The sequence below is a fragment of the Ahaetulla prasina genome, chromosome 3, assembly GCF_028640845.1.
Source record: "Ahaetulla prasina isolate Xishuangbanna chromosome 3, ASM2864084v1, whole genome shotgun sequence".
NCBI lineage: Eukaryota > Metazoa > Chordata > Lepidosauria > Squamata > Colubridae > Ahaetulla > Ahaetulla prasina.
The window spans coordinates 49,509,035-49,536,067 of NC_080541.1; the positions used below are offsets into that span (position 1 = coordinate 49,509,035).

The 27,033-nt window shown below is 37.9% G+C and overlaps 1 protein-coding gene and 1 long non-coding RNA gene across 6 annotated transcripts in view; one reads left to right on the plus strand and one right to left on the minus strand.

The window, feature by feature from the left end:
- Window positions 1-218: 218 nt before the first annotated feature.
- LOC131194173 (uncharacterized) lies at window positions 219-3,820 on the minus strand. Its single transcript, XR_009154116.1, has 3 exons — window positions 3,693-3,820; window positions 3,110-3,208; window positions 219-1,688 (listed from the first exon to the last, which is right to left on the minus strand). It is a non-coding gene; the product is annotated as an uncharacterized LOC131194173 (long non-coding RNA).
- RB1CC1 (RB1 inducible coiled-coil 1) overlaps window positions 3,778-27,033 on the plus strand; it is a 74,456-nt gene continuing 51,200 nt past the window's right edge. For 4 of the 5 annotated variants that reach the window (XM_058174894.1, XM_058174896.1, XM_058174895.1 and 1 more), the window contains exons 1-7: window positions 3,778-4,114; window positions 14,037-14,152; window positions 16,364-16,493; window positions 17,062-17,188; window positions 17,273-17,443; window positions 23,070-23,272; window positions 24,650-25,082. In XM_058174894.1, the coding sequence (XP_058030877.1) occupies window positions 16,423-16,493; window positions 17,062-17,188; window positions 17,273-17,443; window positions 23,070-23,272; window positions 24,650-25,082 (1,005 nt within the window). In that variant the 5' untranslated portion in view covers window positions 3,778-4,114; window positions 14,037-14,152; window positions 16,364-16,422. The remainder of the gene's footprint in view (window positions 4,115-14,036; window positions 14,153-16,363; window positions 16,494-17,061; window positions 17,189-17,272; window positions 17,444-23,069; window positions 23,273-24,649; window positions 25,083-27,033) is intronic. The other variant, XM_058174898.1, reaches the window with a different exon arrangement.

Below are 27,033 nucleotides of genomic sequence, written 5' to 3' on the forward strand. Positions count from 1 at the left end.
ACAGAGCTTGTTTCTCATAGCCACATTCTCTTAATCAACTAGATGAATATGCCTTGATGAGTGATCTCTGTGCTCAGATAAGGCAGATAAATGCTGTCATTACTGTTTTAATGTGGGGCAGGTTAAGGGCAGGGACTTTTGAATCCTCCTTGCTATTGTGCTCTTCTCATCTCATAGTATCACCAACTAGCAGAAGAAACAGCCATCAACCACTGTCCTTAATATGTAATAGTTTATTAATTGATTAATCTTACGGCCTTATCAAAGAAAATAAAGTATGAGATCTAATTCCAGGGTAAAATGGATAAAAAATACAATAATAAAATACATATGCGATAAATACAAAGAATTAGCATTCAGATAGATACATCACCTTTACATGATGCTCCAATCTATTTCATATGATGGCTTCTTAGCAAAACTACCTTAATGAAGTAGTTATGCTCACAATATATACATTAGATACCAGGAGAAAATAGGATAATCTGTGATTCAGATCTCAGTGGGCTATTCTTTCAAGTATATATATGTTAAATATTTAAGACAGTTAAACAAAACACGAGCAATATATTTGATAGCTGGGCACTGCACAGACTCTACATGTCCACTCATGATATGGCAGGTAATGGAAGTACCTATATTTGGTCCTGGAATCCAACAACTCAAAACTAGCTTTAAAATATGACCGGCTTAAGAACTTCATCAAACTCATTGGCAGATATTTTTCAAATTGGAAAATAGTTTTGTTCTTAGCCAGCAAATTTGAAGATCTATTTTTTGCCAAGAACTCCATGTCAATTTGTGCACTGATATATTTAGGACTCTGTTTAAAAATGTCCCTTGCCTGGGAGGCAGTTGAGAGTAAATACAGGTTTAAAACCCATTCTGTGAACAACTTTGGCAAGTCAGCCTAGCAAGGAATTGGGCTGAGCCATACTTATCTGTTCCATTACATACATTAGGTGGATCCTCTGCCTGTATGTGGAAACTTTAATTATTGATTAGCTATGTATGGAGTGGATATCTGTTTCTGCTCTGACCATAAGGGCTGATGTTTTCTTCTCAGTTCTTGGAATGCTTCTTGAAAAATGGGTCTGAATTGTTCAAGTGAGGTAGCTTTGTGCAAGGCCCCTCAATTCCACACATTGGGACTATTTTTGCCTTCAGTAATTTCAGTATAGGGGTGTCCTTAGTGTATACTGAGCCACTTAGGGGACTATGGATAGCTGCTGGAAGAAGGCTGTAAGCATCTTTAAAGGTGTGCAGAAGTATTTTATGATTGTGTCCAGCTACTCAGACTATTTCTAAGCATTGGGCCTATTGGTCTTCTGGAAGTTCAGGGTTCTCATATCCAAAAATATCCTAGCAACAATGATAATAGGGCATAGGAAGATACAGAATAAAGCAGCAAACAATAAAGCAGCAGGACTTATCAAGACAGTTTCCTCCTGCTTCAACCCTTGCCCCACTTATGCCCCAGAAATCTGTCGGCTAGGATATTTTTGAATACCAGTCAGCCTGATGACCACTATTCATATGGATTTAATTCCTGACTGACAGATTGATAGGATGTAGGAGGATGAACAATAAAGTGGCAGTGCCATGATCTTGAAAGAGCATCTTGCTTCATCCTATTTCTGGGATATTTTCGGATGAAGCTTTGTCACACTTTCAGAAGATCTGTAGATCTACGATCAGAAATAGAAGAAATCACAAGTTATAAGCACAATGGAGCAGTTCTGGGAAATATCAAGTGCATTCCATTACACCTCATTTTATGCCTTTTGGTTAGTGTGTGACTTGTTACAAGAGGATGCTTGTCAATTTCACACCAGCTCCTAAATATTCAAAATCAGTAGATACTGGATGAAAAAGCAATGCTAACAACAAGTGATCCCAGATGGAAGGATCCTATAGTATGTACAAAAAGTAGCATCTTATAGTATGTACAAAAATATATTAAAGTAGGAAAAATGGGCCTCCAGTTCAAATAATGAATACAATAGAAAGTACAGACAAAAGAAATTCCTCGTCAACAGAAAATCTGTAATGTTCTCTCCGGGGTCAAAATCAGCAACACACCATTGAAAGAACCCACGTTTATTTCCTGGTTTAAATCTTCGCTGCATTCCATTTCTTAAACATAGGTTTACCACTTTTTTCTTTTAAAGCAATACTAAGCCTTCAAACCAGATCAAATGCTTTTCTAGAAGAACGCTAAGCATCATGATGATCATTTCAGATGTCTCTGCAGAATCACATGCTTGATTTCTTCTTGCCAGCACAGTCCAGAAAGTCAAGCTTGGCATCTTTACGATATGTGGGGGACTTCAGCTTCCAGGAAAGCGGCTGGGAAATTCTGAGAGTTGGAAATCTACACCTGCCAAAGTTGCCAAGGTTCAGAAACAATAGACCAGATCAGTGGTCACCAACTTTTCAGACCTTAGGGACCATTAAATCCATAATTTTAAATCCTGCAGACCACTAATATGATTTTTTTTAAAAAGATAAATAGTATTTAGCAAATTCAAATTTTTTTTACTACCGGTTCTGTGGGCGTGGCTTGGTGGGCATGGCAGGGGAAGGATAGGGCAAAATCCCCATTCCCTTCGCACTCTGGACCAGACAGAGGTGGTATTTGCCAGTTCTCCAAACTACTCAAAATTTCCGCTACCGATTCTCCAGATCCGGTCAGAACCCGCTGGATTTCACCCCTGATATTTAGTGCAATATAAAAAATGCAAATAATTTTTCAGCAGATCACCAAAATTTTCTCGCGGACCACCAGTCTGACCACTAGTTGGTGACCACTTGACTAGATTAAGAATGCAAACATGCACCTCTCCCTCCCTCCCTTCCTCAAAAAAACTGAATTAATCCACTTGTCCATATTTGGGCCAACCTATGAGGTTGTTCCAAACACGTATGTGGGACGTGGTGGCTCAGGAGCTAAGACATTGAGCTTGTTGATCGAAAGGTCGGCAGCTCAGCGGTTCGAATCCCTAGTGCTGCCCTGTAACGAGGTGAGCTCCTGTTACTTGTCCCAGCTTCTGCCAACCTAGCAGTTTCGAAAGGATGTAAAAATGCAAGTAGAAAAAATAGAGACCACCTTGGTGGGAAGGTAACAGCGTTCCGTGTGCCTTTGGTGTTGAGTCATGTCAGCCAAATGACCATGGAGACGTCTTCGGACAGCGCTGGCTCTTCGGCTCTGAAATGGAGATGAGCACCGCCCCTTAGAGTCGGCAAGGACTAGCACGTATGTGCGAGGGGAACCTTTACCTTTACCTTTACCTTCTACCTTCTTGGTGTTCTCTGAGCTTGCTTGTTTTCTTGCAGACGTTTCATTACCCTAACTAGATCAGAGGTCTCCAATCTTGGCTACTTTAAGCCTGGCGGACTTCAACTCCCAGAATCCCCCAGCCAGCAAAGCTGCTGGGGCAAAGCTGGCTGGGGGATTCTGGGAGTTGAAGTCCGCCAGCCTTAAAGTGGCCAAGGTTGGAGACCCCTGAATTAGATAACATCATCCGTGCTAGCTGGGTAACGAAACATCTGCAACAAAACAACCACCAAGCTCAGAGAGCACCGAGCCCCCACCCCTTTCAACCCTGGGCTACAAATTTTTTTCCCTATTTTTTCCTTCGGTCCACCCCCACGAGGACTTCGGGGCGCCGCTCTACCCAAGAGGCCTCTACCTCTTCTCTCTATGGTTGTTCTGCCCCTCCGCCACTCGTCCATCCGGCTGGTGAGTTTACCCAAGGTGCACCGCGGCGGAAATAGGCGACGACAATAACAAACAGCGGCGGTGAGGGCTGCGCTTAAGCCCGCGGGGCCCGATACACAGCCCGGAACCTTTCGAAGTACATTCGCCGCTCCCCGCGGGCATCCCCATCCCACCGACTTCTTCCGTCGACAGCTCGGTCTCTTCGCGTCGCTGCCGTTGCTCGGGCTTCTTCCCGCCACTTGTCTTTTCTCCGGGAGCCGGAACCCCGAAGCTCTCTCTGTGTGTGTGGGGTGAAGCCGCAGAAGAGGGGAGGAGCTTCCGCAGCCGCCGGTCCCCGGCGCGGGACGGTGCCCGGGACCGCCCAGCTGTTGCTCTTGGGATGGCCCGCCGGGGGTGAGTCGCGGGAAAGCGGAGGTGGGGATGGGATGTCCCAAGGCTGAGAGGAGCCCTCCGACGTTGCCCGTCGCTATCACCGAGGCGACTGCCCCCTGCGCAACCCCCCACCCCACCCCCACCCCTGAACTGGCCCGGTATCTTGGCAAGCTGGTCCCGAAAATGTCCCGTTTCACTTCTCCGGGACTCCCTTTTCCCCGAAGTTAACTCCGCTGGGGATGACTCAGCCGTCCCGCACTTTTGTAGTTCCGCCTTTTCCCCACCTTGTTGTGTAAGGAAGGCAGTGTTCATTTTAGGGGGTGGTGTTTGTTTATTTTATTTTTTATTTTTTTCCCCCCTTCCCTTCTCTGTTTTCTACTAAGCGGGATCATTTAAAGTAGTCTAGGAAGATAGGTAGAAATGCCTCCTTCCTTTCACCCCCTTCGTTGTTTCGCATTTTTAATCTCCTGCCGACTCGATAGTTAAATAGATTAAATTAGATAGTAGATTTTCCGTTAAAACCCATGTATAATAAACAGTTTGCAGGGTGGTGGTGGTGGTTGTTGTTGTTTTGGCATGGCTAGAGTTGACTCTTTTTTTTATTGTTGTTGTAGTGGTAGTGCTGAAGTCTTGTTGTTGACTGATTTTCCCATAGTTAAAAGATTCAGACAACATAGAAAATTGGTACCAGGCCCCATGCTGAGAATTCCATGTTATCTTGTGGCTTCCTCAGGATTATTAGTTCAGGTGGATGGTGAATTGTTTTGAGTTTGGAGGCAACAATGGTAAAATTACACAGATGTATTTATTTTTAGCTGTGGTATATATGGAATCTATAAACACAGCCCAGACGCCGCACATAATTTGGAAGTAATGGGAGATATATTCCCTATAACTTTGTTTATAAAGATATCACAATGTATAACATTCGTTTGTAAAATTTAGCTGGGTTTGCCAGAAATTGTTTTGTTTTCCTTTGGTATTGTGTAACTATGGGCATTCTGTTTTTCAGAGAATATTAACTGCATATTTTAATTTTATAAAAAGAATTTCTAATTAAAATAAATATATCGATAAGAATCTATACAAGTTGTCATATGTCAGTAATATGTTTCTTTAAGCACAATTGGAGTTGGCACAATTCTTATATGATACAAAGTTCAACATATTTTTTCTGTAAATTTAAATACATACATACTGTTAATGTACAGTTAAGATTTCAAACAAGAAAATAGTGTACATGTTAAGAGCAGAAGTTTGGACAATTAAAAAGAGGCTAGATATTTCAGCAACAGAGTGATCTAGTATTTCCCAGGACAACTATTACATACTTAAAAGGAAACTAAAGGTTTTGGTATGACTTTAACAATTCATAGATCTGAATATTATTGAAAGAAAAAAAACATGAGCATATAGAGATCTCAAATAGTAAGAATGGAAAGATTCTTAACTAATTATAACAATGGCCCTCAACCTTTTGGGCATCAGGGACCAGTTCGTGGAAAGAGATTTTTCCGCGGATGGGAAGGGTGTGTGGTTTTATGTGCTGTCTGTATCCCGCAGGTTTGCGTAGACCGGTTTATGGCATGCCAGGGACTGGTGTCAGTCCATGGACCAGGGGTTGGCAACCCCCGAACTATGGGGAATGCTTGGAAGTTATTTTTGCCAATGAAGGTGAACCAAAGTACTGACTTGAAAGGTGTGCAAACTTCTGCACCTGCCATAGAGACAATTTTCTTATTTTAAATTATTGAACATCTGTACATAGTTGATGAACATCCATTCAGATTTTTTAAAAGATGTTCTGTGCCATGGAGATGTTATGCCTGCTTGTGCTCATTTCAAAAGTCATTGAAACATAAAATTTATCCATGGGTGCCTAAAACCTTGTCTGCAACTGTAAATTGTTGCAATTTCATACAAATGTCTGAGGTTTATAGCTGGTATTAAATTATTGCTGCCCAATTTTGCCATGTGATACTCCATGGCTCTCATGTTTATATCAAATAAATGACTCATAGTTTTAAATACTTTCCTTAATTTGCAAGGATTTTTTTTTGCAAGGATCTGACATAGTAGAATGAAGAAACAATATGCCATATTCAGAATTTTCTATTCTTTTCATGCACGCTATTTTGGTATAGCATGTGTTCCGGGATTTTCTCAGGGCTGATTTAAATTTCAGCCTTGATTGAGACTTGTCTTCATTCTGTGCATATTTTCATTTTTAACCGTAAGTGTTTTGATATTTTTATCCTATGTTTATTCACCTGTCAGCTCCACTGAACTCAGTAACATTTACTTTGAAGGGATATATTTAGTATTGTGCTATGATGTCATGATTTAGACTACTTAGAAAGTTAAAATGCATTTGAGATTGGCATAAACACCACGTTTTCGTATAGCATGTAAGCATGCTATTACTGTTAAAAACCTAAACAATGTTGATGATGGGAGAAATGCCTTATTTATTTATTTTATTTATTTATTTATTTTATTAGATTTTTATACCGCCCTTCTCCCGAAGGACTCAGGGCGGTGTACAGCCAGAATAAAATACAGAATATATACAATTAAAAGAATTTAAAATAAACTATTACTAAACGGCCGATAATTTAAAAGATTTAAAAATTTAAAATATTACTAAAACCCCAATTTAAAATCAACTATTTATGCCAGTCCTGCTTGAATAAATAAATACGTTTTTAGCTCACGACGAAAGGTCCGGAGATCAGGCACTTGATGTAAGCCAGGGGGGAGTTCGTTCCAGAGCGTCGGTGCTCCCGCAGAGAAGGCCCTACTCCTGGGGGCCGCCAGCCGACATTGTTTGGCGGACGGCACCCTGAGAAGGCCCTCTCTGTGAGAGCGTACGGGTCGATGGGAGACATAAGGTAACAGCAGGCGGTCTCGTAAGTACCCGGGTCCTAAGCCATGGAGCGCTTTAAAGGTGGTAACCAGGATCTTGAAGCGCACCCGAAAGACTACAGGAAGCCAGTGCAGACTACGGAGCAGTGGTGTTACGTGGGAGCCACGAGTGGCTCCCATTACCACTCGCGCAGCTGCATTCTGGACTAACTGCAGCCTCCGGGTGCACCTCAAGGGCAGCCCCATGTAGAGAGCATTGCAATAATCCAGCCGAGACGTAACCAGAGCGTGAGTGACTGTGCATAAGGCATCCCGGTCAAGGAAGGCGAACCAAGCGAACTTGGTAAAAGGCCCTCCTGGTGACGGCCGCCAGATGTTCATCAAAGGACAGCCGACCATCCAGGAGGACGCCCAAGTTGCGAACCACCTCCTTTGGGGCCACTAACTCGCCCCCAACAGTCAGCTGCGGGTGCAGCTGACTGTACCGGGGTGCCGGCATCCACAGCCACTCCGTCTTGGAGGGATTGAGCTTGAGTCTGTTTCTCCCCATCCAGACCCGTACGGCTTCCAGGCACCGGGACAGCACTTCGACCGCTTCGTTGGGGTGGTCCGGGGTGGAAAAGTACAGCTGGGTGTCATCAGCGTACAGATGATAACTCACCCCGAAACCACTGATGACCTCACCCAGCGGCTTCATGTAGATGTTGAACAGGGTAGGCGAGAGAATCGACCCCTGAGGTACCCCACAAGTGAGGCACCTTGAGGACGACCTCTGCCCCCCTGTCAACACTGTCTGCGACCGGTCAGAGAGATAGGAGGAGAACGGTGCCTCCCACTCCCAATCCCTCCAACCGGCGCAGCAGGATACCATGGTCGATGGTATCAAAAGCCGCTGAGAGATCTAATAGGACCAAGGCAGAGGAACAACCCTGTCCCTGGCCCTCCAGAGATCATCCACCAACGTGACCAAAGCCGTCTCCATGCTGTAACCGGGTCGGAAGCCGGACTGGAACGGGTCTAGATAGACAGCTTCCTCCAGGTGCCGGGGAAGCTGCCATGCAACCACACTCTCTACAACCTTCGCTAAAAAGCGAAGGTTGGAGACTGGACGATAATTTCCCAAAATAGCTGGGTCCAGGGAAGGCTTCTTCAGGAGAGGTCTCACCACCGCCTCCTTCAAGGCGATGGGGAAAACCCCTTCAACCAAAGAAGCATTTACAATCCCCTGGAGCCAGCCTCGTGTCACTTCCTGAGCAGCCAGTACTAACCAGGAAGGACACGGGTCCAGTAAACACGTAGTTGCATGCAACCTCCCCAGCAACCTGTCCACGTCCTCTAAAGCCACAGAATCAAACTCATCCCAAATAACCTCAACAAGACGAGTCTCTGCCCCCTCGGCTGAATCATTGCAATCATGGTCCAAGCCATCACGAAGCTGAACGATTTTATCGTATAGATAACCGTTAAACTTCTCGGCTCGTCCTGCAGGGGGTCATCCCGTCCCTCCTGTTGAAGGAGGGAACGGGTCACCCGAAACAGGGTGGCCGGGCGGTTATCTGCCGATGCAATGAGGGTGGAAACGTAGAAACGCCTCCCTCATTGCCACTAGGTAGGTCCTAGTAAAGGACCTCACTAGTGTCCGATCAGCCTCGGAACGGCTGGACCTCCAAACACTCTCTAGGCGTCTTCTCCGGCGTTTCATCTCTCTCAGCTCCCCGGAGAACCAGGGAGCCAATTGAGATCTACGCCGGGTCAGAGGCCCCAAAGGCATGACACGGTCCAAAGCCCCAACCGTTCCCAAGCCGCAACCAGTTCTTCAGTCGTGCCGTGGGTAAGATCCTCAGGAAACGGCCCAAGCTCCGTCAGGAACCTCTCCGGGTCCATCAGGCGCCTGGGACGGAACCAACGCATCGGCTCCGTCTCCTGCGGTGGTGAGCAGCGGTTCGAAAGTCTAGGCGAAGGAGAAAATGATCTGACCATGACAACGGTTTTTTCACTATGTCTCCTAAATCCAGATCATTTACCCACTGACCAGAGATAAAAATCAAGTCTAGCGCGCCTCCCCCAATGTGTGTAGGGCCATCAGTTACTTGAGTCAGGTCCAAGGCCGTCATGGAGGCCTGGAACTCCTGAACCACTGTTGATGACAAGTCTTTATGAAGTAAAGACTGAGAATTCTAATTTTTACATCTTTGCTAATATTCGTAAACTTAATACATTGTTGTTGCAGTAATGCAACATAAGCATCTAACATCATATCTATATACAACATAGAATAGAATAGAATAGAATAGAATAGAATAGAATAGAATAGAATAGAATAGAATAGAATAGAATTTTTATTGGCCAAGTGTGATTGGACACACAAGGAATTTGTCTTGGTGCATATGCTCTCAGTGTACATAAAAGAAAAGATACCTTCATCAAGGTACAACATTTACAACACAATTGATGATCTGTATATCAATATAATAATCACATCTATATACAACATCAGGTTTTTGATCTCTGAACTACTAAAATAATCTGACAATTGACTATTTATTTTCATTCAAATAATTGCCTTTTTCAGAACAGCTGGCACTTATCTCTCCCACAAAGAAACATTAACTTACGCATTGACCCAGTATACATGGTACCCTCACCTACTAGAAGGCCTTGATCAGCCAGGAGGAGACAGGATTTAAAGAACAGGTGGCTGAATTCACAATTCCGAGGTCCCTGTTATCAGGATAAACAAATTCAAATTCTTCCCAGATTATTTATTTCCTTATTATATTGCCAGTAACTCAAGGCATCAAACATACCTAATACTCCCTCCTCCTTTTTCCTCCACAACAGTAAGGTGAGTTGGGCCAAGAGAAAATGACTGACCCAAAGTCACCCAGACAGTTTTTATGCCTAAGGTAGGATTAGAACTCATTGTCTCCTGGTTTCTAGCCTGGTGGTTGAACCAGTAGGCCAAACTGGTTTACACCATTTAAGACCACAGGCACCTCCTGAAGTGTTTAACTAAAATTTGTTTTCTTGCAGCATTTACTCATTGATTCTTATCCTGTCCTCTTTCAAACATTTACTATGGTCTCATCTAGATCAACCCTTCATATACTTGTTTTAACACTCTTCTCAAGTTGCCTCTTAATCTTGTACATACTTTCACCACTGTTGTAGTTGAATAATTTTTCTGAAGTTTTTCTCCAGCTCTTTAATTATCCTAATCACAGGCATGGTCCAAGCATAATGCAGAGTGTCAATACCCTCTTTAAAATTTAAACTATAGATTTGACAAATACTTATTTTCACATTTTTCTAGATCAGATTAAAAATTGCTGCAGTTGTGCAGGACATGCATTTGTAGTTAACCAGTGAATAAATTATCTAAAAGTAGTATATACACAATTACATATTTACTATCTTTTCAACATGAATAGAATGTCAGATAGATGCTGAAAAAATGTACACTGTGTTCTTACGATCTACCATATTGAATAATAGTAAGCATGTATGCTGTATATGTTTATAAGCATGCAAACAGAAATATGAATCTGGCCTACATGACCTGCTCTTAATACAAGTAGTCCACAACTTGTGACCACAACTGAGCCCAAAATTTCTTTTGTTAAGCAAGACAGTTAAGTGACTTTTACCCCATTTTACTTTTCTTCCCATAGTTATTAAGTGAGTCACTGCAGTTGTTAATAACACAGTTGTTCAATGAATCTGGCTTCCCCATAAACTTTGCTTGTCAGAAGGTCTCAAAAGGTGATCACATCACCTGGGACACTGCAACTGTTATAACTAAATGCCAGTTGCCAAGTGCCCAAATTTTGATAATGGAGATGCTGCAATTTTCATAAGCGTGAAAAATGGTCATGAGTCACTTTTTCGGTGCTATTTAACTTCAAATGGTCATTAAACGAATGGTTGTAAGTCGAGGACTACCTGTATTATGTGGACTGCTCTAGTTTTCTGGATTTGCCTTTTTGCCTGTTTGGAAAAGGTGCAAACATTGTTCCCATCTTTATTTTTTTAATTATCTTGTCTGTTTTTCAAATTAATTCAGTGGCTCTAAATAAAATACCCAAACTTTTTTTAACAATTTGAATTGATTTGATCTTGGCCTGGTCTAAGCTTTATAAATGATTTTAATGCTTTTGTCTCTAAATTGTAAATTTCTTTCTATGTCATTGTTCTACTTTCACACAAATATTTTTTGTGTAAAAAGGAAGAAGCACAATAGTATTATGATGTTAATAAGCAATAAAGAGAATGTATAATTTTCCTGTAGCAAAGTTTCTTTGATCATCTTCATGCTTTCAATAAAATCAAGTGTTGGTTTGTGGTAACATGGTCATAGCTATTCAGATTACTGTACTGTTTGTTTTCTTATATCCCTTTATTATTTATAGAAGTTGCTGCTGATCCTCAGCATGTTTGGAGAGATCATTCTAGAGCAGGGGTGTCAAACTCAAGGGCCGTGGCCTGGATCTTCCCCGGAGGGGTGCTTAGATCTGGCCCACAGGGCCGCCCTGAAAACAGTGAAGGACTGGCTCACAGTGCTTCTGCCAATGAAAATGGACCTCCGCTTTCACTGGCAGAGGGTTGCAGGAGACCATCACAGTCAAAAATGGAGCTCGGGAGCCTGTTTTCTCTGTCAGAGTGCACAGGCTGCCCTAGGCATCCCTGACACGAATGATGTCGAGCTGGTCGTGCCCACCCTGGCCACACCTACCCCGGCCACTTAAGGTCAAACACAACCCTGATGCAGCCCTCAAGTTCTAGAGCCACTTCTTTGAGGCCCCTAGTTTCTTTCTCATTAGAATAATTGCTTTGGCTTTCAGTATGTATTTAGTGATTCTGTACAAAGGGGTTGTATCTAATTGCAAAGAAGAAAAAGACATACATATGTGGTGTCTTGTTGTACATTTTGGTTAAAAATATATATTCCCAAATTAGAAATTAACCTGAAATCATATTTTTCATGAAGCATTCCTACAGTGCTTTGGTTTTTGCAGTTAAGAAAAATAAAATCAATTAGTGGCCTGAGAAGAATGTTCTTAATTTTGAGTTTGTTTGAATATCTTTCTAAGTGAGTACTGGAGTAGATCTCCAGAGGAGGGCTGTTGCTCAGCATAAGTGGAACCACTGACCCAATCTTTGATAAGTGGGGATTACTTGTGTGAAGCAAGACCTTTCTTCTAAAGATGTGGCTTGAAAAAAAATCCATTTCAGTCAGGTTTGGTGGTTTCAAAGTTGTACAATTTGCTTTTCAGATGTTTATTTTAAAAAGTTGAAAAGTAGGGATTTTATGGCTACCCCTAACTGGTCCCAATGGCTGAGAGATAGAAGAAGGAAGAAGAAACTATTAGAAGCTACAGAAAATTAGACAGGATTTGACATGAATAATATGCTAATTGTATTCATGCACTTTTTCTTTGGAAATTCTCATTTCAGACTTTTCCAGAAAAACTGCATCTTTGCTTCTTGGTAATGGCACTCTTGCTATGAAACTTCCTACTGTATCTTTGGAGATTCATCAACCATTTGTCAGTGTCATTACTTGCTTAAGAGATATTCATCTTCATCAAAATGCTTGAAACTAACTTACTTAGGCCAGATTGACCAACCTGTTAGCTTAAAAAGCTAAATAAATCTACTTGTACAAAACTTACAAAATCCTTTATTTCAGATATGTATATTGATAGAACTAGCAGTTACAGAATGCCAGTTTATTGAAGCATGATGCCATAATGTGTGTGTATGTATACATAAACATATATAAGCATATATATAAAACAAAGAAACACAAGTATGTATCACTTTCATTAAGGTAGCTCAAGTATCTTCTAAATCATTCCTGAAATTTTATTTTAATTATACACCATTATATCACAAAATTATATCACAAAAATTAAACAATACAAAATACCAGAGCATTTTAACACCAAAAGCTTTAATTATTAGAAAATGTATCAGTAATTTTCATACATATTCTACACATAAACAGCAGTGTAGAAACATATCTGTGTTTCTGTTATGGAACCGCTTTAGGTTAGTTATGTTATTTCTGAATCCATGGACTAAAACTTTTTTCCTGAATATATCTGAGCAACAGAGTACCAGCATTGATAGTTGTATGGGGGTGTACTTATTTACAAAATCTATTTGTGGTTACAGCTGTGCTGTTTAAATGGCATTTTCAGTGTTGGCATTTATCAGTCTTTTACTGTTCTTTTCTCTAATGTAATCTAATCTTTATTTAAGGTATAATGTAAGTATTCTGTACAATAATTACAGAGTAGAAGTAGTCCTCAATTCCCACCCATCTCATTCAAAGATCATTCAAGGTTACAATGGTGCTGGGGGGAAAAAACCCTTTACACCAGTGCCCACATTTATGATCTTCATGGTGTTCCTCAATTACATGATCATCATGATAATAAGCTTTGCCCTGTGCCTGGCCTTTTTTTTTCACTCCTTGCTATTGTCTTTCTGTCGGCAATCTCTCCTATTCCTGATCAATTCCATACCTCACTCAGAGTGGAAAGATTGCAGAGGACGAGATTACAAGAGAAGAAGCAGGTACAGAATGGGTATTTGAGTAGCACACTTGTGGCTGCTGGCAGGAGCACATTGCTTTCAATGTACATTTTCCATTGTGGGCCTACTTACTCTCTTGCAATACCTTCCTCTCCAGTGAATGTAAATGCAAGTATTAATTCCCTTTTTGTTGTTTATCCCAGTGTCAGATGAGCATTCAAAGGACAAGGAAATGGTTTGGAGGCAAAAAAGTCCAAGTTGTGACTGATTAGTCTTATAAGTTTCAAGCTAGCTGCTATCCTAGTGCTGAGGAGGGGGAAATCATAGTTGTGGTCACATGATTTTCTATTTAGTGACCACTTTGCTGAGGTGTAAGAGTTGCCCAATCCAATTTTCACTAAATGAATATCTGTATTGTTCCATTTTATATGTCACAGTTCTCTAAATAAAGATATATAGGGTTGTCACTGACTGAAATGAAATTATTAACTAGTTTTCTCTTGCATATATATTCACAATTTCTGTTTTTCACTGTTAGGTATTTCGTGCTCCATATTTGATAAGAAACATTTGCCAAAGTCTAATGAGGAAAATACTTTTTTTAGCAGTCCGGCTATTTATAAAGGCAGGGATACCTCCATGCAGTTCCTGAAGGTAAATATTCTGTCTTGCTTTCAATCTAAGATTCATATAGTCTCATAATAACTCCCACTACTATGTTAAGGTTTAATTTTGTGGAATTTTTTTATCCTTTTAATATAATTTTATGATAATTACTTACTCTGGCAGTTAAATTTTAGCAGTGTTTCTGGTCAACATATACCAGCATTCCCTTACAGTTTGCTAATTATTGTAACTAGAAAACATTACATTTTGCCTGAATTATAGAGTGATTATTGGGGAACAAGAATGCACACAGACAAAAATGTTTAGAAATAATGACAACTTTTATTTGGTACACTGGCATAGCATCAGATGAAGATCTAATTATAGGGAAACTCTGTCAGTGAGAGATAACAATATTCCTTTTGGTGGTGGAGGAGGAAAGAGTGAATATTGATGATAAGTGCTTAAGCTGCTACAGTGTGATTTGAAGGATGTATTGTATATAACCACTTAGAATGAGTCTGTGAAGTGAACAGTTTGCTCCCTGAAAGGGTTACTTTCGTATAGCTTTACTGAAGTAAAACCCAGTATCTCCAGAACCTCCAATGCAAAAATGTAATTATCAATGATTCATTCAAATGGCAAACTACTAGTATTATTGTAGGGAATGCAATTCTAAATGCAATTAAAATTCCTGCCCAGCACTGTTGATTGATCCTTAATCACATTCTGTAATGAAGTATATTTAAATTAGGGCACTTAGGTGATCAAACCATGAATAACAAAGTTCTAGGCTAAGCCCTATTTTTGTTTCAGTAATTGATCTGGGATAAAAGGTTTGTTTTCCATTGAGTTACATTGCCTCTGGTCAGTGAGCCCATTTAGAGTATTATTGACTATACATTAAACTATGGGCAACAAAAATCTCCAGATGGAGATAATGAGATTCTAACATTATATTCAGTAGTAGTTTCATTTTTTTCTATATTCTGAGAAATAAATAGCATTAGGTATAATTCTCTTTTTATCTTAATTTTAGATTTGAAATTACGATGGCGCTGAACGAAGGGAACGAAGGGATTTACGAGCCGCGGTCAAATTTATGGCTGTTGCAGCATCCCTTTAGTCACGTAATTGCAACGTAATTGCAATCTGAGTGTTTGTCAACCCCTCTACTAAAGACAGGTTGCCAAACACCCTGCGATCATATGGTTGCCATTAGCAATACTTTCTGCCAGCTTCCCCAATAAGTCAACAGGGAAGGCCGCAAGTCACCGCCACATGGGGGCTAGTTGAAAGAGATCCATCCTGAAATCCAAACTTGGATTTCTAGTTGGATTTTGGGACGGTCTTTTTTAAGCCAGCCTCCTTGAAATCTAAAACAGTGCTTGTTGGATTGATTTCTACCCAGGCAGGAGCAGAGTTTCTCTGGTAGGGATTGCTTTTGCTCTCAAAAAGGCTGGGTGAAGAATGTCCCTCACAAAGGGATTTCTTTACCCAGCCTGTTTGAGAGCAAAAGCACTGCCTAATGGATTGATTTCCTCCTGTCTGGGACGGAGTGTCTCCAGCAGGCAGAAGAGAAACTGCAACATTGGGGTGGAGAAAAGAAAGCTTGAATCACAAAGATTCAAGCTTCTTTTTTCCAGCCAAGTGTTACAGTTCCCTTCTGTGCATGGAAAGGAGATAACTTCCCCCTTCGTGCCTCCCGCCACTGTTTCAGTAGGTAGTTCTTTACATCTGTGTGGTTGCTTAAAGTCCAGACCTGGGAAGCTAGGATGCGGTGGTAAACTTGAGTCAGGTTACATGGTTACCCACTTAATGACTGCAATAACTTACAACCTAAATTCCAGGCTGAATTGTGGTTGAATTAGATTTTGGAAGAACCTGGTTCAAGTCCACTTTTAGGTATAAAAACTCACTGGGTGACTTCGGACTAGGCACTATCCTCAGCTCAATGCAGCCTATCACTTGGAGGGTTGAAAGAGAAACGACAAAAGGGAATGCAGTCTATACCACCTGCAGTAGGTTTCTGTTGTTATTTATTTGAACATAAATAAAACTCTTCATGAATGGAGACTGGAGACTACCTCCTGCTCCATATAGGGACAGCAAGACTGATATGTGTTGTTTCTGTTTCTTTTATATTTGTCGTGTAATTATGCATGAATAACATCTGAACAGAGCTAAATGATTTAGATAATTTCAGTATTTATGACTAATACTGTTATGGAGTTAGGTTTTTGTTTTTGTTTTTTGCAGTTTCAAAATAATAATAGCAAAGTCAAAGGTATAAGTTTCAGAAACCTAAAGAAGTCACCATGAAGTTATATGTATTTCTGGTCAACACTGGAACTACCCTTACCTTTGATACAGAACTTGCAGTACAGAAGTAAGGCATTTTTTAAAAAAAAATCTTCTAAATGTAACCTTTTGTTAGAATAACCATCTGTCTTTAAGTGTTGCAAACTTTAAAATTAAGAATTGAAGCAGAACCATTATTAAAATACATCTGTAACTTCTCTGTGGTGTTTGGAATAAGCCTTTCACTAATGTAGTTACATGGAAACATATTTGAATCTTTGCTAGAAAACCTCTCTCTTGATTTTCCTTCCTCTTTGGTTAATTATTTATTTATTTATTTATTTTATTTAATTTAAGTTATTTTTTTAACCAAAGAGGAAGAAAATATCTTCCTCTTTTGTTAATTTTTTTGGTAAAACATAGCACATGAACTATATTTTTATAATAATAGTGGTAATATAGAATATTATATCTCTATTGTTATAGATTCTGGATAAACTTTGCATGATCCCAAAAGTGTAATTATTGCTGCTTACAAATAAAGGTTGGCAAAGTGAAAATTGACATTTTTCCTCAAACTTTAAATAGGGGCTAAAAATCCTTGACTTTTACAAAACCATTTGATGCACACACTGTCTTTTCTATTGTTTTATTAGTGTGGCTGATCTTAAACAAGCAATCCAAAACAAATACAGGATAGCCATTCAATATCAGGTACTGGTTGTCAATGGAGGTGAATGTATGGCAGCTGACAGAAAAGTCTGTAGTTACAGTGCTGGAACGGTAAATATTCAGATAATTTTTTAAAATATTTAAATTATTCAATAATGAAAAGAAAGTTGAAATAACTGGTTTTATTTAATACAGGATACAAACCCAATTTTCCTCTTCAATAAAGAAATGATCTTGTGTGAACGTCCTCCAGCTATACCTAAAACAACATTTTTAGCAGAAAATGAGATGGAAATAAAAGTTGAAGAATCCCTTATGATGCCTGCAGTTTTTCACACAGTAGCTTCACGGACACAGCTTGCTGTGGTAAGCAACTTAAAATCTTAAAATCTTTAAGTACTTTTATGCAATTTTGTGACAGAAATATTCAATAAAACACAATTGAATATTGTGAAATCATTTGTAATCCACATTATTTTGTTCTTTCATCTTTATGTTAATATGTTTTGTATATTGATGTAAACTTTAATTCATGAACATACTTGCTGTGGTAAGTGACTTAAAACCTTGAACAACGTTTATGCAGTTTTGTGACAGAAAATTAGATTCAGTAAAACACAATCTAAAATATTGTAAAATCATTTGTAAATCCAGATATTTTTATCGTTTCATCTTTATGTTAATATATTTTGTATCTTTATGTATACTTTAATTGAATTAAAGTATACATCAATATACAAAACATTAACACAAATGTGAAAGAACAAAAACAAAATCCCATGTTAATAATTATCAGATTAATTTTGTTTCAGAAATAAATACAGACTAAAGTATTAAATATTAGAATGAACTTTGTGGGAAAAGGCAAAGATAGATAATCTACCCAAATTGGATATGTTCCAAAAATGTGAAATTCATCTATCGGAATTCTAGACGAAGCATGGACATTGTTCAGTATTCTGGGAGTTGAAGTCGACACATGAAGCATCCTTGGTTTGATGTAGAAAAGGCATAGATGGTTCAGAAGTGCACAAGCCCAGTAATATACTTGGAATATTTAAGTATAGCTACTGTAATGAAGGCTTTATTTATTAAAGCCCTTACTAAATCCATTTTTTTCTTAAGGTTTTTAAAAAATGTTTTTCTTTTCTTTGAATGGAAACCCACTTGTAAATTTGCACATATTACTCATTTTAAAGAGGGAGAGTAGAATAGAATAGAACAGAATAGAATAGAATAGAATAGAATAGAATAGAATAGAATTTTTTAATTGGCCAAGTGTGATTGGACACACAAAGAATTTGTCTTGGTGCATATGTGTCAATGTACATAAAAGAAAGGATACCTTCATCAAAGTACAACAATACTTACAACACTTAATGATAGTCATAGGTACAAATTTAACCCTTAATAATGCAACACTTAATGATAGACACAGGGTACAAAGAAGCAGTCAGGAAACAATAGCAGTATAAATCGTAAGGATATAAACAACAAAGTTACAGTCATAAGTGGAAGGAGATGGGTGATGGGAATGATGAGAAGATCAATAGTAGTGCAGATTTAGTGAATAGTTTGACAGTGTTGAGGGAATTATTTGTTTAGCAGAGTGATGGCGTTCGGGAAGAAACTGTTCTTGTGTCTAGTTGGTCTGGTGTGCAGTGCTCTATAGCATCGTTTTGAGGGTAGAAGTTGAAGCAATTTATGTCCAGGATGTGAGGGAGACTATGGTAAAGATCAGCATAGAAGCAAATGTACTCTTTGCTATGGGAGAGGCAGGTTCTTGAGTTGTGTGAACACCTTAATTGTGTTTGCAGAATAAAGAAACTTGGCTGTGCATTAAGATACCTAGATTCCATACATCTTTTCTTCATCAAGTAGATAAAGAAACTTTTGGCACTAAGGAATTCAATTCTTTCAGGAAGAGCTCCCCAGCACTATATCTAAAAATAGAAATTTAAATAGCAGCTAATAATGGAAATAATAGAGTAAGTATTTTTCAGTTTTTGGCATTTCAAGTGAGACATGTCAAATATTAGATAATAGCGGAGTACCTTACCTGTGATAATTGGGAAACAATAATCAATAAAGCAGTGATTCAATATAGTTTCCTAAATATCCACATTATTTTGTTTCTCCCTTTTAATAATCTAGGATAAGAACATGGCAATAATTCAAAAATGAACTTGTTATCTTTGTTGTCATAATATTCAATGTTAGTAAAAGAAAGAAAGCTGCTGAGACATTTTTCTATATGGATTTTATTTTTTTGCTGACCTTACAGATTCAATATTTCTATGAATAACTGAAATTATGTAATGAATTTTCATATTTAATAGAAAAAAATTGTCAGGGATGGCAGCAAAATAAACATGGATAGTCACATTATTATTTTGAAACAATGTTCGTTTCACATATATAAATTATTATAGCACTGGTGCTTATGAAAGGAACATATGTTTTACCAGAAATCTAAATTTATGCTAAGGGATAAAATTCCCATTACAGATACAGGGATTTTGTTTGTTTGTTTGTTAACAGCATGTTTCTGTTTATTCCAGGGGTAATTTTAATAGAAACACAAATCAGTGATAAAGAAAAGCAGCCTGTTCCTAATATATAATTTGGGAAAGGGGATAATTTTAACAATATTCTTGAATATTTCTCTTTGGAACTAAAACTGTGAAAGACACTTGGGAATGCTGTTAAATCATCCCTTTCCCCAAATTATATATTAGGAACAGGCTGTTTTTCCTAATCACCGATTTGTTTTCTATTAGAGGTAGTTCTTGACCTACAATCATTCGTTCAGTGATTGTTCAAAATTTTGATATGCTGAAGAAATGGTGGTTGCAATCAGTCCTAGGGGTTCCAGCTGTCCCAATACCCCCATTATCACATGATTGCGACATGGGCCGTTGGCTTCTAGTTCACACCTATGACTAGTGCTCCACAATCCTATGATCCCTGCTGGTTTCCCAAGGAAATTAGTGGAGAAACCAATTGTAAGGGTATGTGAGAAAGACTTGGAGAGATGAGGCAAAGAAACGCTGCCTAGGGAACTGTCAGCTAAGAGAATGCATACAGACTCAGAAGGGGCCTTCTCTAGCTTCTCAGGCTGTAAAGGAGACAATGGGAGGTGTGTGCTTTCAGATTTGCAAGCTTCTGTTATTGTAGCTTTACAGTAAAACAGAATTAACTTATCTGATTGTGTTTTCCCTCTGGTCTACCTGGTAAGGCTGATATTGACAGGGAAGATTGCAAGTGGTTGGAGTAAGTTTCTACCACCCAAACACCGTATCCCAGCCTCTCTGTATTTGCACTGTGTCTGCCACTTACCTCCCCCCAAGCATATTCTTATTCGCTCTTGTGCACCTCCTTTTTTTTTAATAAAGTTTTTGATTTTATAAACAAACATACATTTAAAACATCAACAATTCCTTCCATGTGACGTCTTGGTGTTTTCTTCCTGGCTCCATTATTCTGCTGTTTCTTCTTTCTTCATTTCAATTTGAATTACCATTTTTCCACAAACACATTATTATCATTTTCTTACATAATTATCCATTACTTATCTGTATCTTTCTTCTAACCAATAGTAAAAGTTGTCCCAAGTCTTAAAGTATTCTGAATCCTCTCTTTCTTTAATCATCAAAGTTAATATATTCATTTCTGCACGATCTAACATTTTTCTAATAATTTCTTCTTCCAGAGGTGTTTTCTCTGCTTTCCAATTTTGCGCAAAAACTATTCTTGCTGCTGTAATTACACATATAATCAGATAAATATTACCTTTACTAATTTTCTCTGGTAGGATCCCCAATAAAAACAACTCAGGTTTTAGATCAATATTGGGTTATTTCTTCTATCCAGCCTTTTATTTTCTCCCAATAGTTTTTGGCTTCTGGACATGTCCACCACATATGATAATAAGATCGTGGTAGCTGATGACATTTCCAACATTTAGCTGATTTTTCTTTAAACATTTTCGCCAGTTTCTCAGATGGCATATGCCATCTATAAAACATTTTATATTGATTTTCTTTATATGCAGTGGACATTGTTAATTTATAATTCCTCTCCCATAGCTGTTGCCATTTGTCTAGGTCTATTGAATATCCAAAATTTTTAGCCCAAGCTATCATAATTTCCTTTACTTGTTCTAACTCAACCCCCAACAAAAAATTATACATTTTTTTGATTAATTTATCCTCTGTTCCTGTGAGGATCCTGTCAAGCTCAGTCTTTTCTAAATAGAAACCATAAAGTTTAACATCTTTCTGATATCTTGCTTGCAGATACATATACCAATCTAACTCAATCCCCTGGTCTTCCAAATCTTGTTTCTGCTTCAGCTCCCCCCTGTCTGTTAACAAGTCCCTATACCTAATAATATTTCTAATATTAAAAGTATTTGGGTGTATTAAAGCCTCCATTGTTGATAACCATGATAAAATTTTCATATAGTATTTATCTCTAATCTTCTCCCAGGCCATTAGCAATGCATTTCTTATGTAATGTCTGTGAAAATATGTATGTATCTTACTTCTCCCATACCATAAAAAAGCATGCCATCCTAGTTGCAAATCATGTCCTTCCAAAGTCAGTAATCTTGTATTCCTTAGTTCCACCCATTCCTTCATCCAGGTCATTGCTGCTGCCTGGCAATATAAAAAAAAATCCAAGCCAAATTCTTCAAAGTACTTACGAATGGGTAGATAAAAAGGCCAGTTTCAAAAAACAAAACTGTAGAGATTTATAAACCAAAAACAAAACTCAGCTTTGAGTCTTCTCTTGGACATCTGTTATAAATGTCAAGGTCTCGTAGATAAGTTTTTTTCCAGTCTTGTGCATCTCCTTGTGCTCTTTCCCCAGCCAGCAGCAGCCACTTACCAGCTGCTGGCCTAGGAACTGCAATATCCTGCTGGCTTCTCCACTGACTTCGATATGGGAAGCTGCAGGAAGTTGCTTGCCTACTGACCATGTGATTCAGTTAACTATGGCAATTGGATTTTCCAGGATTGCTAACGCTAACCAATGCAGGTGTGTTTTATAACCACAGCACTTAGCGATGGAATTCTGACTCAAATTACCATTATAAGTCAGGGACTGCATGTAATATAAATACATTTATTGAATTAATTTGATCCTCTTCAAAATCAGAAATACCCCCAAATAAACCCAGGCTAAAAGGTAGGTGTGAGTAGTTTTCAGCTTATGATGGCAGTTGGGATCGGAATTGCTATCACTAAGCAATGGGGTTATAAAGGACAATGTTATGGCTCTGTACTGCTCAACAATTGCAATTTTGGCAGTCCTGGTTGCCATTGTTAAGCAAGGACCACCCAGGTTGTTAAGTGTGGACCTCATGTGACTGTGAGTTCTAATTTCCTGCCAGCTTTCCGAATGACTTTGTTTAAGGGAAGCTGGCAAGCAATATCAGAATTGGTGATCTTGTTGCCACAGGGACACTGCAACGAGGATGCATTCAGTGCCCTTGTATCTTTGAACAGTCGCTGAATGAATGATTGTAACCTTAGGATTACCTGTAATGGAAAGACAAAATGGATGAGAAAGACAAAGAAATTAAAATAGTTATCTAACCTGAAAATTAGCTGAGATTGAAATTGCTCGTATGGAGGGAAAGTTTAATGAAAGACATCAGCATATGAACATTGCTTTTCTTTTTATCTACAGAAAAGACAAAGGATACTGCAGAAAAATGAGAACACTAGTATTGCTAGTGTCATATAGACATTTCTTCTGAGAAGATTTACTGAAAAATATTAGTTGGATTATCTCTCCTGAAGGTTTAAAACTATTATTCACAAAATGTTTTCAAGGGCATTTCTTGTCATACAAGACTTCATATTTTTCTTGAGTTACATTCTTTTATGTTCCATATTTTTTTCCTTGGAAAAATGTATGTTATGTTTACATGTTTTAACTAGAAAATATAGGCTATTGATATTTAACATATTTTTTTATACAGGAAATGTATGAAATAGCCAAAAAACTTTGCTCCTTCTGTGAAGGCCTCGTTCATGATGAACATCTTCAGCACCAAGGCTGGGCTGCTATAATGGCAAATTTGGAAGATTGTACATATTCTTATCAAAAATTGCTTTTCAAATTTGAAAATGCATATTCAAGTTACCTGCAATCCATAGATGATATTAAACTGAAACTTACACAGTAAGTTTGCATTTAGACTTTTCAGTAAGAAGCTATTGCTATTGAAAACTAAGCTTTTATGAGTTTGTACATTTGTTTTGACTTTATTCAGTACATTAATTCTTGTGTTTGAGATTTAATAGCAATTAAGAGGAAAGCAGTGAGTGATTGTACTTCTATTATTCAGGAATTCTGAAAATGTGATCATATGTTCGTTTGCACTTGTAAAAGACCAGATTCCTCTGAACTCAGTGGAACATAGTCATTGGTATATTACCCAAAAAATAGATGACTGCAAATATATTTGCAGTGGATTTCATTTACTGGCTTATTATTTGTGTACTAATACTTAATTTGGAAAGCATTTATGTGATCAGTTGCATAGCATTAAAGCATAATACAAATTATGATAGCCTTTTTTAATAAGGAAAGATCCCATACAGTTCAATAGGTTTTAAGGCTTCATTATTTAATATGATGATGATGATGATAAATAATTGCAGACTACGTGTTTGAATGTTTGGAAAGCTAATCTTCAGATACAATTTATATTCAGACTTTCCATTCAAAATTTGGAAGAAAACAGTATTGCTGTATAATTAATGTTGTTATATATGTAACTTTGAAAGTCATTTTGGTACAGTGATTGCCCCATCAGTTTTGCCCTATTTTATGACTTTTCTTGCCATGTTGTTGTTAAGTGAATCACTGCAGTTGTTAAATTAGTAGCACAGTTGTTAAGTGAATCTGGCTTCCTCATTGACTTTTTCTGTCAGAAGGGGATTACATGACCCTGGGACATTGCAACTGTCATACAAATGAACAAGTTGCTAAGCATCAGAATTTTGATCACATGACCATGGGGATGCTGAATTCATAAGTTGAAAAATGGCCATAAGTCACTAAACAAATGGACTACCTGTATGAGTTCTAGTCCAGTCTTAGGCACAAATCCAGCTGGGTGATTTTGAGTCAATCATTTTCTCTCAGTCATTTTCTCTTAGGCAACAGCAAACATCTTCCAAAATCTTGCCAACAAAATTGTGGGGACTTGTCCAGGCAGTCATCAGAAGTCAACACTGACTCAATGGCAGATTCACATAAAATATATAACATTGATAAAATAGTGCAAAATATTAATTTTTACCTATCTGATTTCTTACTTTAAATTTGTTAAACATTTCAGATTATTTGATAAAACTCTTTTAAAGTACACCAGTACATTAAAATTTTTAGTTGTAGTGAAGAGATTATTAAGTCAAAACACATTTAATATTTCATTGTCTGATAAAGCATTTGGATAAAATTAGAAGAATTAAGGTAACATAGTGAAATCACTGAAAAGCATCATCTTTGTTTATTTATACTTAACATTATTTGTTTATTTATTTTTCCAAGCTTAGGGGCTGCTGTTTCTATTATGGCCAAGATCCCATTGCTGGAGTGCCTAACTAGACATAGTTACAGGGAGTGTTTGGAACGAATGGATTCTTCCACTGACCATGGAGGAACAGAAAGCGAAGACACTGAAAATGAGAAGTCGGCTGAAGTTATGCTTTCTCCTGATACACTTAAAATGAACAAACAATTATTGATAGCATCATTTTGCAAGTCGGTGGAACATCCAACCTCAGATGATCCAGATTTTGAAAAAGTGAATGAAAATAGAGAAGCTAGTCAATATGCAGTCCAAGACAGAGATGTTTCAATGGAGCTAAATGAGAATGATTTGCCTTCTTTTAATGTTTCACTTTTAGACTGGATAAATGTTCAAGATAGACCTAATGATGTTGAGTCCTTGGTCAGGAAATGTTTTGATTCCATGAGCAGAGTAAGTTACTGTTTTTTAAAATGTCATTGTGTTCTGTTTTATAACCCTTTGAATTATTATTTTCTCTCTTGTATAACTCTTCTTGTAAGTAACATACAGGATGTTAGAGCTAAAGTGGCCTTTTGATGTTGGTTTAAAGATAATAATTGCAATTCAACATAGATTCTTACTGGTGGAAGAGGACGATGTTTTTTGTGCATGACCTCTTTTCCCAGGCATTATCTCCCAATAGAATTATTTTGGGGGTACATAAGGTTTTTTCATATTTATATGATATGCTACTTTGCATATTTTTTCCAGAAAAATTTAATACATACCATTATCTTAACAACTAAAGCAGTGTCAAATGTTCAAGGTAAGGGTGTGAGTGTTTTTATATAGGTAGTCCTCAACTTACAACCATTCATTTAGCTACAGTTCCAAGTTACAATGGCACTGAAAAAAGTGACTTATGACTGTTTTTCACACTTGTGACCAAGTGCAGCATCTCTGTGGTCAAATCAAAATTCAGATGCTTGGCAAATGGCATGTATTTATGATTCACTTAACTGTGGCAAGAATGGTTGTAAAATGGGGCAAAACTAAAAAAAACTTGCTAGCAATGAAAATTTTGGACTCAATTGTGATCATAAGTTGAAGGCTACCTATATTATATTAGTCACTTTATAGCCCTAGATGAGAAAAAATTCTCTGAAGGCTTATCAATGGTGCTGTCAGACCTCTCCACTCTTCCACCAAGTTATTTTATTTTGTTTGCCTCTCCATTGATTTCCTTCATTTCCAAAGTTGATAATAAAAGATCTTTTTCTTACTAGCCTGCTAAATGGCTGATATTTTGAATTTCCATGCTGGTTAAAAAAGGCGATTGACAAAAAAATTTCAAGTGAATAACTTATCTGAACTAGAAAACTGTCTGGTTCTCTGATTAATTGCATATTAGTCTATTTTAGTCTTATCAATAATATGAAAAAATGAAGCTGACTCCCCTAGTTTAGATTATTCATGTAGCAATTGACTTAATCTCACTTCCCATTCAAGCTTCAACCACCATCAACTGATATAATAAGTACACAGCACCAAAAATATGGGCTTCCAAGCAAAGAAAATGCAAAATGTGTAGGTTTGATCTTTGAATCCTTGGGAAAAGTAGTGGGATATATCTTTCTCAGACTGGTGAAGTTCAAACATTAATTTTAAAACTCATAGCCCTAATCAGCATAATAGTTGGTAAAGGTACAGTAACAAATTTGTGATTGATGCATTTAATCTGTTTCTGAAAATTTATATTCTATCACATAGATGCAAGTTGATCTTAGTAATATATGTTCTACAATTGTGTGGCATCTGACATTGATGTCTACAAGTATATTGGTAATAAACATCTGGTTTATTATTTGACAATTACGTCTTCCCATGTACTTCTGTATTTTAAATGTTTATTCCAGATTTTGCCCTAAACCACTTTGTATGTCATATAGGAATGCTAACCAGTATATAATTGTAATTAATTTTATATCTAGTAGTAGTAACTATTTTTTTAGATTCCATGACCTATAAGTTCTCCAGAACCTTAAAAACATCATATTTTCCCAAATGTGATTTTTGTTAATTTTTATTGACATGATGAATTATTGTTCTAGTATTGATTCTAGCAATTTGAATATAATTTTTGTGACTGTCTAGTTGTTTGCTTAACATGTAATATGATAGGATTTAAATTAATGTTAAGCGAAATTTAATTTTCCCTTCCCTTCTTCCTTCCAGTGTGTAGGGAGATAAAACATTGAGACGTTTCCTAACTGTATTGGTTGAAACTGATCAAAACAGTTCCTAATTTTTATCAATTGCTATGTTTAATGCAAGCAGTATTTTGGATGTTCTAAAGATCCCCTCTCCCCTCTTAAACTATCTTTGAAAGAAAGAGCACTAAAAATTTTAAAAAATATATGTA